The sequence below is a fragment of the Notechis scutatus genome, chromosome 1 (assembly GCF_049901735.1).
Source record: "Notechis scutatus isolate UNSWTSFEM ecotype Mainland chromosome 1, rNotScu1.2, whole genome shotgun sequence".
NCBI lineage: Eukaryota > Metazoa > Chordata > Lepidosauria > Squamata > Elapidae > Notechis > Notechis scutatus.
Window position 1 is genome coordinate 43,464,407 of NC_142009.1, and position 12,773 is coordinate 43,477,179.

At 43.2% G+C, this 12,773-nt stretch overlaps 1 protein-coding gene across 1 annotated transcript in view; it reads left to right on the forward strand.

The window, feature by feature from the left end:
- Positions 1-12,773, forward strand: part of SRF (serum response factor) — a 75,074-nt gene that overhangs the window by 19,970 nt on the left and 42,331 nt on the right. Inside the window, 1 exon segment of the mRNA XM_026683824.2 lies at positions 10,055-10,321. Coding sequence (XP_026539609.2) covers positions 10,055-10,321 — 267 coding nt within the window.

The window sequence follows — 12,773 nt, forward strand, 5'->3', positions numbered from 1 at the left end:
GGGAGGAGGTTGATGAGGAAGGAAGGCCTTCACCATCTGAACACAGTTACTCCTCTCATTCAGAGTGTGAAGAGGGTGAGATTTTTGACCAAAATCTTTCAGAGGAAGAGGATTCTCGCCCAGAGCAGACATCCTCTGCATTGGTCTTCAAACCTACTCTCTTCATTACTAGCAAGGCTTGGTCACTGCCAACCTGTCGCCAGAGGAAGTGGCTCCCAAGCCACAAGTAATCCCTCTAGCCAAGGAGATTCGCTCTTCTCCAAGCCTGTAGTGCATGCAGAGGTTTTGCCTTCTCCCATTTTGTTCCTGGACATGGTCAAGGAACAGTGCGCTTCTCCTTCAGCAGGTCCTCGCCCATCTTCTCTACGTAAGCATTTCTACTATGTCAGCACAGCTCTGGACAATGCCCTGGCAGTGCCTTCTGTTGACATTCCGGTTCTGGCCTCGTTCTCATCTTCTGGCACTCCCACAGAGCCAGAAGATATCCTGAAACCGGATGATAAACGTTCCGAACAGACCCTCAAGCGCAATCACCAGGCTGCTGCTTGGGCTGTTCGGGCTTCAACAGCAGCATCCTTCTTCACCAAGGCATCCATACGGTGGCTGCGGCAACTCCAGAATAGATTGCCTGCTTCTGACCTTCGGTCTCACCAAGACCTTAATAAGATTATTGCAGCGGCGGAATTCACTGCGGATGCCACTCTCAATTCCGCAAATTTGCATCCAAGGCCCTGGCATCTTCTGTAGCAGCAAGAAGACTTTTATGGCTCTGAAATTGGCAGGCGGAGTCACGCCGAAAATGGAAACTGGCTTCAGTTCCTTTCGCAGGCGATAAGCTTTTTGGCGATGCTCTGGAACCTTATCTCATCGAAACCAGAGATAAACTTAAAATTCTCTCTTCCTCTGGGAAGAAAGCCGACTATCGCCCTGCTCCTTATCGCCCTCCTGCCTTCTGAGCGGAGACCTCATCTCGCTTCCCCCGCTCTTACAGGCCATACTCCCAACGCCAAGACCAACGGGCGGAAACATCTGGCAGGCAACAACCTTCTACTGGTAAACAGCCCTTTTGGGGGGGAGGTGGTCGTTCCTTCCGTCGCTCTAAGTAATCCCTCGTTCTCCCTACCCATCGGAGGTCGCCTAGCCTTCTTTGCCTCCAAATGGGAGGAGTCAATGACGGACGCCTGGGTGCTCAGTCAGGGTTACAATTGGACTTCCTAACCCCACCCCCCAAATTTTTTTTTATCTGTCCTGTGTCACGGGACATTTCCGGGCAAGCCCTCATGAATCAGGCCATTCAGCACCTTCTTGAAATCAGGGCTATTTAACCTGTTCCCCCATCTCAACGGGGACATGGGCTTTACTCTCACCTTTTCATCGTTCCCAAAGCCTCAGGGGGGTGGCGAGCCATCCTTGATCTAAAATTTCTCAACCAATTTGTAAAATACAGGCGATTTAAAATGCAGACTCTGCATTCTATTTTAGAGAGCGTTCGGGAGGGCGACCTCCTCTCTTCCATTGATCTAACTGAGGCTTACCTCCACATCCCAATTTGGCCTCATCATCGCCAGTTTCTCCGTTTCTGTTATCAGAATACCCATTACCAGCATCGAGCACTTCCCTTTGGCCTCTCATCGGCTCCAAGGGTCTTCACAAAGGTTCTGGCAGCATTGGTGGCATCTCTGCGTTCTATTCCAGTGAGGATCCAATGCTACTTGGACAACATTTTGATTCTTTCCTCTTCCATCCTTGCGGCCCATCGGGATCTGCAAATTACCCTGTCATGTCTCCAGAGCCACGGATTTTCCATCAACACCAAAAAGAGCCAGCTCTCTCCTACAACCAAATTGCAACACTTGGGAGCAGTCATCGATACCATGTCGTGCCAGGTTTTCCTGTCCCCAGCTCATGGAAAGAGCCTTGCAGAGATCATCAGCCAGATCCAGCAACATCAAATTGTCCCCCTGTCGCTGCTGTCCAAACTTCTGGGGAAGATGGTTTTCTGTATTGGCATCATCCCATGGGCTTGGCTCCACTCCCAAGCCCTCCAATGGTTCCTGCTTCCCTACCAACGAGCAGGAATCAGCCACTCATTCATCAAGGTCCCACTCCCACCACAAATCCGGAGATCTCTCAATTGGTGGCATTCCCCATCTATCTGGAGGGGACTCCTGTTCAGGGACCCAGACAGGCTAGTGATAACCACCGACGACAGCCTCCTGGGTTGGGGTTCTCATATGCAGGGCCAGATAGCTCAGGGCGTTTGGTCCAGATCGGAACAGACCCTTCCCATAAATTGGCTAGAGCTCAGAGCCATTTTTCTGGCTCTCAAGCATTTCAGGCAATCAGTGTCCTTACGGACAACATGGCTGCAAAGGCTCATGTCAACCGGCAAGGGGGGACGAGGTCCAAAGTCCTCATGAGAGAGGCTCTATGGCTGGGGTTATGGGCAGAGAAACACCTGTTATCGATCTCGGCGGACCACATCTCTGGGGTCGACAACTCCCAGGCCGACTGGCTCAGCAGGAGCCTAGTCGACCAGGCAGAATGGTCCATTCCTCCGTCTCTATTCAGGGATCTTTCCCTCAGATTTGGAACACCGGAGGTGGATCTTTTCTCCACTCCTCAAAACACCCAAGTCACCAGATTCTCCATCAGGTTTCCTTGCCAGGGAGCGGAGGGGACCAATGCTCTTCGGTGCAGATAGCCCAAGGGTCTCCTCTACGCCTTTCCCCCGCTTCCCATCATTCCGGCAGTAATTCGGAAGATGTTGGAGGAATGTACGGAGCTCCTGCTCCTGGCACCCTATTGGCCAAGGAGGCCCTGGTTTGCGGACCTGGTCAACCTACCGGTGGCTTCTCCTTGGAGGATCCCTGCCCGTCTAATCTCCCTTCACCAGGGGCCCCTGCTCCAGCCAGACCCCCAGTGGTTCAAGCTGACCGTGTGGCACTTGAGCGGCAGCAGCTAGAGGAGGCTGATCTTCCAGAAAGGGTCATCCTCACTATCCTGGCTTCTCGCAAACCTTCTACAAGGCGCATTTATGATGCCACCTGGAAGGCTTTTTCCCGATGGTGCCTCAGGGAGCGTCTTTCTCCTGCTTTAGCCCAGTTGGCAGAAGTTCTTGGCTTCCTTCAGCATGGGCTGGATAAAGGTTTGGCCCCCAACACCTTACGCAGGCAGGTTGCGGCCCTCTCCTCAGTCCTTTCATGGGGTTCGCTTCCTTCCTTATCCCATCACACTTCAGTCAGGAGGTTTTTGAAAGGGGCTTCCAACCTGCACCCTCCAGTGGTTCACAGGTATCCTTCCTGGGACCTTCATTTGGTCCTTAATGCCCTTACAAAGCCCCCCTTTGAACCCCTTAGAACAGTGTCTCTCCGTTTTCCTGACTCTGAAGGTAGTGTTCCTTGTTGCATGAATCATGTGGGCACAGCTCCATTCTCGGATTCTTCAATGGAGTCATGGGTAGGATATTAATATGGTTGTAGAGGAAACAATATTCAAAATTATGAGAAAAGTGGATTGAAAATAACAGCCTGAAATTTAACCATGGCATATAATCTTTTAGAACTGCTGGGACATTGATATTAATTACATAAAACACTGATGGAGTGGCAATGCAACAAAAGAGCGAGTGCATTTTTGCATAGCAAAGCAGTGCTGGGAATCAATCCATTTCTCTCTCTCTCCACCTTCCCTCTCTCCCCCCCACCAATAAATTTGTTGATGTGCATCTATTTTTCAGAACTTTAGAAATTTCTAAAACTATGAGTGTGGAAAAGATTCTATCATGAGATCTTTTGACCCTGAGCAGGCCACTCCCAAGTGTTAGGAAAATGGTCTAAGCCCAAAATGCACATTGTAAGTATTCTAGAAATAGTTGGATTATCTTGGATCACTTCTTGAATATTTGGAATAACTCATTCTAGGGTGACCACTTTATAGGCGTTTAGAAAACAGCTCTTCTGAGGATAGAATGGTTCATTTTGGGATCTTTCTGATGGAACATTGACAAGTTGCCTTCAGAGGTATGTCAAAATCACTGTTTATATTTCAAAGTAGTTGTAGTATCAACAAAAAGCCAGAGACTAGCTTTTGTGTGCCCATGCAATTACGTTCTTGCTTAATGTAGATATATATATGCATAGTGAATAATAGTAGCTTCCTCAGTGTCAATAATGTTTTTGGCATCATCTGAAACTGACTGACCTTGGGTAGAGTAGTGCTGCTTGAGCAAGGTACCCCTTTCCCTAAATTCTGTCAATTTCTCCCTTCTATGTTGGGCTCCAGGACCAGATTCTAGTTGTTCTGAGCAATCCTTCAATACATTATTGTGGAATTTTAGAGTAAGAGGATGTAATTCCCGCTAAGTTACTTTTGGATCACAGCTGCTATCTTATCTTATCTTTGTATATATATCCCTGTGTGTTTGCGTTCTTTTTTTTATGTCAGGCAACTTGGATCAGGAATTTTTTTTTTTTAACTTGAAGGGAGTCAGCTAGATAAAGAAAAGGAGAAAAGGCATATCTGATTGAAGATTGTGATCTGAAGATTCATTTCCTGCCTTTTCATCATTCTTTAAGTGAAATTTGTGTGGGTTTTTTCCCCTCATTTTATGTCCTGTAGATTTCAACCTAAGTTTCAAGCATCGTATTTCTACATCACATCCATATCTTGTGTTCTGTCCTATAAATATTTAATGGAAGTAGGTACATTGATAACCTGGAAAGCGTCATCTTAGCACAATCTCATGTTTTGGAGTACAAATCTTGGGTTTGAAAGTGGAATCTGAATTACCAGTCTTCATGCTTTAGTATATCGTATTTCTTGGAGTACATCAACTTTCAATTTCCAAACATTAGGGGTGGTCAAAACTTATGATATTCCTTGTGGATTCTAAAGATATTTTGGTTACCAGTATTTTAATATAATTTAGATGTGCCTGGTAAGTAACTACATAAATATCATAACTTTTTAACTTTTTTTTGTTTCATGAGCCTGATAGACCAGTTTGGAAAACTCCAAAAAGCTTTGGTTTGTACATTATTGTCTTGGAGAGGTAGTGAATGGGCCAATAAACAGCCTGAGGCTTATTAGATAAGAGCATTGTGCACAGCTTATATTTATTTATTTCTACTATATAGTTTGTTTGTTGCATCTGGTGCACTTCAAGAAAATAGGGGATGCATTGTAGCTAAGGGGAAAAGCCCATGATTATCACAAGGAAGATCCCTCTTTGCGATCTCTGCATATCTGGATACATTAGAGAAAGCCCCATGGGCTGTTGCCATCAGTGTTGATAATATTAGTCATTGGTTTAATATTGACCATGCATTACACTCTGTTTGTTTCTCTAATATTTGTCATGAGAATTGACAAAAGTTGGAGTATGTTTAGTTTGGAGAAGATGCAAGGAAGGCATGGTAGGGTTGCTGATTTCAAATATTTGAAGGATTGTCAAATAGATAATGAAGGAAATCTATTTTGTTTGGCTTAAAATAATGGTGGGACTTGATTCAAACAACTAGAAGAGTTTTCCATTGAACTTTAAGAAGAATTTCTTGATTGTTCTTAAATAGTGCATGTTGTTTGAGATTGCAATAAACTATCCCAAAAGGTGTCAAATTCTTTTTTCTTAGATAGTTTTAGATCAAGGGTCTTCAAACTTGGCAAGTTTAAGACTTGTGGTCTTCAACTCCCAGAATTCCTGAGCTAATATGACTGGAGGAGGAATTCTGGGAGTTGAAGTCCACAAGTCTTAAAGATGATCTTGATAGCTGCCTAGGGCTGATCTTATCCAGCAGATTTTTCAGTACGTAGGGAGGAAATGATTTATATAGCTTTTGAAAGTCTTTCCAGTGGTCCATTACCTTTATACTGTGCTTTGTAAGTTTGCTTATATTTTTGTTTGGGTTATATTTATGAATATTTGTCATATTAAAAATTAAAACTGAACATATGTAGAATATTTATTGAATCATATAAAAATAATATTAAACTCGTTAGATATTAACATATGTAAAATATTTTTCATGAGAAGTATTCCATATGTTACATTTTTAACAAATATAAAAGAAGAAGAAGAGTGAGATTGTTTTAAATTTCTGCTAATATCTTCAATATCTGGCAAATAATTTTGGTTTCAGAGAGCCCTGAGAAGGTCTTAGAGGATCTCCAGGGTTCCTGAGACCACACTTTAAGAAACATTGTGCTACAACATTGACAGATGCACATAGTCAGTCTCTGAAGACCTCAAGTACTGTGAACTCTCCATGTCATGTGGCAGCTGGTTTCACTGGCTGATGAGTTGCAAAGTCTGAATGTTTTTCTGATGACTAGCTTGAACTTCCTTATAGTTTTAATTCTTTGGTTTTGGTCCTACCCTCTGGAGCAAGGGTCTCCAACCTTGGAAACTTTAAGACTTGTGGATTTCAACTCCCAGAATTCCTCCTCCAGTCATATTAGCTCAGGAATTCTGGGAGTTGGAGTCCACATGTCTTAAAGTTGCCAAGGTTGGAGGCCCCTGCTCTGGAGCAATAGATGTAAATCCACTCATTTGTCAGTCTTTCATATATTTGAAGTCTGTGGTCATATCTCCCCTTAATTGTCTTTTCTGTAGGCTAAACATATCGCTGTCTTTTAACTGTTCTTCACAGAGTTTGAATTCCAAATATTTCACCATCTTGGTAATCCTTCTTTCAGCTTGTTTGTATCTGTCATGGTCTTTTTTGAAAAGTGATGCCCAGATCAAGATGTCACAGTCAAATAGAGTCTGATCATTACAAACTAGAAAAGAAAAAAAAAAATCCTTTGATCTGGATTTCGTGTTTCTCTTAACTGATTCCAAGACAGCATTTGTCTTTTTAGCAGGCACATTACATTTCTAGTTTATGTTTTTTGGGGGGGATGACAAGGACACCCAGATCTTTTTCACAGGTACTACTGCCAAAGTAGGTCCTTCCCACTTCCTCCCATCCTGAACTTGTGTCTTACATCAGCTGCCATGTCAAAAGCACTTTTGCAAACATAGCCTGATGAATAAACATTCATGGCCACCCACCTCATATTCCAAATCATCAAGCCCAAGAGCAGTGCTTCCTGGCAATATTCTGCTTCCCTCAGGATGTGCCTAATCCTCTAATCATTCCTGGAAATACAGGCCAGTTGGTTGACAATGAAGTGTCCATTAAACATTAACACTCAGTTGATAATTCTTCAGCCTGTCTTCTGTCCACCCAAGGAAAAAGGGAAGTACAGTGTACTAGCAGAGCACATTGATTGCATATAGAAGATCCATCCTGTATATTCCAAAAGGCTCTGTCCTGGACTTTCTAGATTGTGTTTGTTGGTCTGAATAACAATGCTGTGCTGGATGGAGCTACTATATATGATAGCATCTGTGTTGAATATTATCATGCACTGGAAACTCTCTCATGCCTATTCCCCCACTCTTTTTTGGCCCACAAAGCCACAGCAAGATTGTTAATTGTCCAACATGATAAAGCTGTAGATGCATTTATCCTTGAAAGCTAAATCAGAATTATATTCCCAGTTGAGATTCAAAGAAGTAAAAGCATAAGGTTAAGCAAAGACAGTTGGTTTTAGTCCAGAAAGGAAAGATAGTAGTTTATGTCAGGGAATTAATTTTAGCACTGTGCTATCTTGAGGTGGGCCTGAAATACTGGAACTCTTGGCCTCCAATTGATCATGCAAAATCTCCTCAGTTCTGATTACAAAAGCTAATCTATGTATCCCTGAATGAAGCCAAGCACTACCTTCTACACAGAGTCTGGCTAAGTGATTGGGCCTCTCCTTCAAATTCTGTATTTCTGAAAACAGAATTGGTAAGGAATACATTTTTTCTCAAACTTGAGCATCAAGTGTAATAGGTGCCTCATCATGTATTCTTCGCCCCATATGAAGCCAATGCACAGATTACGGGCATGACATCCAATTAGCTTTGTATTTTGAAGAACTATTTGGAGAAGAATGAGATTTGAAGAAATTGGCAAAACAGGTTAGTAGAGCCTGAGGGATGCGGGCATAGCAAACATGGTAGATGAAGAGAGAGCATGACGTTGCCAGGTGGTTGGTAAGATTGCACAACATGTAGAAGAATTGGAAAGAGAGAAGTTATACATGCTTTACCAAAATGAAATTTTTTAGACTTGGAGGCTACCCATTTAACTTGCATGTTTTAGCTTAGAACCTTTTTCATCTTTATTTTATGTCATCCTACTCCAAGTAACTTTTTTTTATGAGATTGCCTGTTTGCTACTCTTGTCTTCAATATGGCATACACTTTATTTTTAATATTTTTTTTTACTTTCCCATTTTCAGAAATGAATCTCTGTCTTGAGTGTTCATCCTGGAATTAGAAAGTGGAGCAAAGTTTCCTATAATCAAGCATAACTTTCCCAGGTTATGCAATTGTATTTCTATTATTGTCATAGGAGAAGGTTTTGTTGGGAAAAAGAACAACTGGAAGGAACCAAGTTGGGAAATGAAATTATGGTCAGAGATAGATTTGTGGTTTGGCATGCTGGCCACCTATTTTTATTTCTATGCAGTTACTAATTAGTATTTTCTTCTTAGCCGCCAAATCTGGTTTCAACTCTCTGGGTCAGTATTCTGTAAAAAAAAAACCTCAAAATGATAGTTTTATCTGTAGTGCATTCCATTGGGCAGTTTTCTGAAATATAATTGTGGCTATTTTACCTTTTTTACCAATAAGAAATATTGTGGTTATTTAACCCAATACATTTGTTAATGCACAAGCTTTTGAGACTTGTAGTTGACTTCATTGGCTGTGTGATCTGGAAGGCCACATTGCAAGCTTAGCCTACCATGCATTATGATATCTGTAATGAATGAAGAACAAAGCAAAATTAACACACCCTATGAACTATGCCATTATACACAGGTAGAACTCAACTTACAGCTGTTTGTGTAAGGGTGATTGAAAGGCACAACTGTCTTGGACAAAGTGCTTTGCAACCTGTACTTGCACTTAGTATAACTGTAGCATCACCTCCACAGCCATGTGATTGTACTTAAGAGTGCTTGGCAGCCAGCTTGCATTTATGGCCGGTTGCAGCATCTTGTGGTCACTTGATCACTGTTTGCTAAATGACTGTGGTGATTTGCTTAATGACTGGGCTAAAAATCATCCTGAAATTGAGTCCAGTCATGTGATGGTTCAACTTATAACCATACTGACCTGTGACTGAAATTCCAAACCCAAATTGTGATCATAAATCAAGGACTACCTGTATATAGACCTAGAATTGTTGAAATGGCATTTTCGGGTTGCAAATGGAAGGAACTATGCTTGTGAATGATGCTACTATGACTTTCTGCTCATAATTGCAGAATAATGCAGTTGTCTACTTCCTGAGCCATAAGGTCTATACTTTTTCAGTGTTTCATGTGTCTCACTTCAAAGAGCTTGCTGTTTTAAATGAACATAAACCTCCTTGGAGTCAAAGTCAACTATTAAGTAGCTGCATGGAGATTTCCATATAATTTTCTTGGCAGTAAAACAGAAGTGGTTTGTAGTTATCATTGTCCAGGTTATTGCTGTTGTTTAGCTTCCCGGTCTAGTCTTTAGCCCTGCATTTTCCTCATGGTCTTCCATCCACAGAGTAACTAGGTTTGACTCTGCTTAGGTTTCTAAGATCCATCCAAGATCAGCTACTGCTGCACCTAGCACATCAATACAGTAGGAAAGCTGTAATTTATCCAGAACCACCCAAATACTAGCAATAGATCCTAACTTAGTCAATTAGTATTATTTTTAAGTATTTTGGAATGAAAGCGAAGAGATGTCCACGTTAGCTAAAATCATGTATATTCCCAGCCGTGGTTTGTTTTAACTGTGGCTTCTTGAAAACCTCATTATGGCTTATGTAACCCATAATCAACCCAAAAGGGTATCTCATGTCCTGTTGTGAGATGAATCCAGTTGTACTTCCTCTTCTTACTAGTAACATTTTTCAGAATCTGTTCCTGACTGTTCCTTTCCTTCACCATCTTTCTTTCTTTCTTTTTGTTATCCTAGGCCTATGAACTTTCCACCCTTACGGGCACTCAAGTTTTGCTACTTGTGGCCAGTGAGACAGGCCACGTCTACACTTTCGCCACACGGAAACTGCAGCCAATGATCACCAGCGAGACGGGGAAAGCACTGATCCAGACATGCTTGAATTCTCCTGACTCCCCTCCTCGGTCGGACCCAACCAGCGATCAGCGCATGAGTGCTACGGGCTTTGAGGAAACGGACCTTACGTATCAGGTGTCTGAGTCGGACAGCAGCGGAGAAACGAAGGTATCCCCAACTTCTATCTTGTCAGTCTTTGGAGAGAGAAAGAGCTACTGGCATTGTTGCTCTCTGCATGTGCTTCAATGCAGTAGACCTGTGTGTTGCCAGATTAACCGCAAGGACCAGACTGTTTCCTTTGTTGCATTTTCCTCTGTGGCGCAGTGGTTAGAGTACAGTATTACAAGCTACTTCTGCAGCCAGCTGCCTACAATTTGGCAGTTCAAATCCCACCAGGCTCAAGGTTGACTCAGCCTTCCATCCTTCGGAGGTGGGTAAAATGAGGACCCAGATTGTTGGGGTCAATAGGCTGACTCTGTAAACCGCTTAGAGAGGGCTGTAAAGCACTATAAAGCGGTATATAAGTCTAAGTGCTATTGCTATTGCTATTTTGCACCAATGAAATCTAGCAGTGTAAGAGTTAATTCCCCATAACTTAAAGTTGCAAGGTTAACTTTAGAAGGGAAAAAATGAGGCGCTCTGTGGGATGCAGTAGATTGGGAGCTGTCAGGACCTGGATTCTGCTGTTGGGCTTTGATTTTGGGAGCAGCAGCGCCCCCTTGATTCCCAGCAATCCTCTCTGTGCACATGTTACCCAGCTTCAGTAAAGTTTGGTAGGGAGAAAGGCTGAAGCTGACTGACAGTGCTTTGATTGCTCAGACTTATCTAGTGTTACTTCTCCTGGGAGGCTGTTCTCCCTCTCCCCACCAAATTCCCTGGGACTGGAGTAGATGGGCTGGATATCTGCCAAAGTGGGATGGGAACAGCCCATGTCTTGCCTTCCTCTAATGGCAGCAGGCGTTGGGTGGCTGCGCTGGGCTGGGCAGAATGTGGCAGGTGCTCTTTGCTTTCCTGCTAGGACCTCCTGGAGCAGCTCTGTTTTTGGTTATCTCTGCCTGGGCGTCTCTGTGCTCCCGCTCATTGATAAAAATTGGATTCTGCCTCCATGGCCATATAAGGCCTGGTTTCCTTCCCTGGAGTCCCTGGCTGGGCCCCTCACATTCCTTATAAGCTGCAGCTGTCTCTTGCTTGGTGCTGTTTTGGAAGGGGGCAGGGAGGACAGGGGGAATTGAAACACTTGGCTGAACAGACTATTCCTTCTTTCTCTCTGAGTGTCCAGCCAAATACTCTGCTAGCTTAACTCTTTACTTTCTCCACAGCAGCTGGAGCATTACTAGAGAAGTGGGGTACCCAGAGGACAGTATGTGTGCGTTAGTGTGTGTGAGGGAAAGAGGGGGTGGGGGAAGAGAATATCTGCCTGTCTTGGTAAGAGAGATCAGTTGTTTTGTTAGCTCCAAGATGGAGAAAAGTTATAAGTGCTTTTCTTCAGTACCAGCCTTAAAACATTAGGCGTCTTCATACCGCTTAAATTATCCCTGTAAATCTGTGTCACAAAGTTGTTTGCTACTTAAAAGATGATCCAAGCCTGCTGGTGCCAATGGTCATGTTATCTCAATTTGCAGACTAAAGAGGCAGTGTTTTGCCAGATCCCACATGATGAATTCTATGTTCTTTGCTGTTTCTTCAGAACTTCACCCTCTTTCCCAGTCTCCATTGCTGTGGCCAGCACAGCTCTCTATGTACCTGACTGTTAGTAGGAGATGCCAGGAGTTGAACCCAGGAAACTGGGAATGCTTTACCCCCAAGCCAACATCCTTCTCTTCAAACCTGAAAATCTTTTCTTATTCTCGGCAAGCATGTAGGCAGGAGATAGGAAATGAAACTCCTGTAATAGCTTTTTCAGATCCCCCACAGTTGTCTGCCTTGGCTTGAGACAGTTGTTAGTTGAGTGAAGCAAATGATTCCTCTAAAACCAGCCCTACTTATATTGCCTCTTGCGACTGTTCAATGGAGATCCCCATGTTGAGCAAACATAAACTTCATTTTCAGGCTTCTCCAACTGGACATCATATCATGTCCTACACAGTGTTTTTTAAGTTTGGAGAATACAGGTACGAATAATCTCAAAGGGGTTATTTTTTTAGCAGTGATTTTACCATTGGTGCATTATTTATGGGGTGGGGTGTGTATAGCAGCAACCTAATTCTTCTGTTTGTCCTTGAAAACACAGCATTAAAGTAGGTGGCTTGTTGCAGCCTAGCTCAGGGGTCCCCAAACTTGGCAACTTTAAGACTTGTGGACTTCAACTCCTAAAATTATGCTGGGTGGAGAATTCTGGGAATTGAAGTCCATAAGTCTTAAGTCTTAAAGTTGCCAAGTTTAGAGACCTCTGGCCTAGCTGATAATCTCTGCTTCTTGCATTGCCTTTTTATTGGAGAGGTTTTCAGGTACAGTGCAAGAAAAGAACTCTCCTTCCCCAATATCCCAGTTCTCTCTATCTTTGTCCAAAGCCCAAACCAGCATCAGAAAATGGATACCTACATATCTGCCTGTGTGCCTGCCTGCCTGCCTCCCTAAATACTTTGATGCGTTGCCTAATTTGCTATTTAAGATTTTTTTC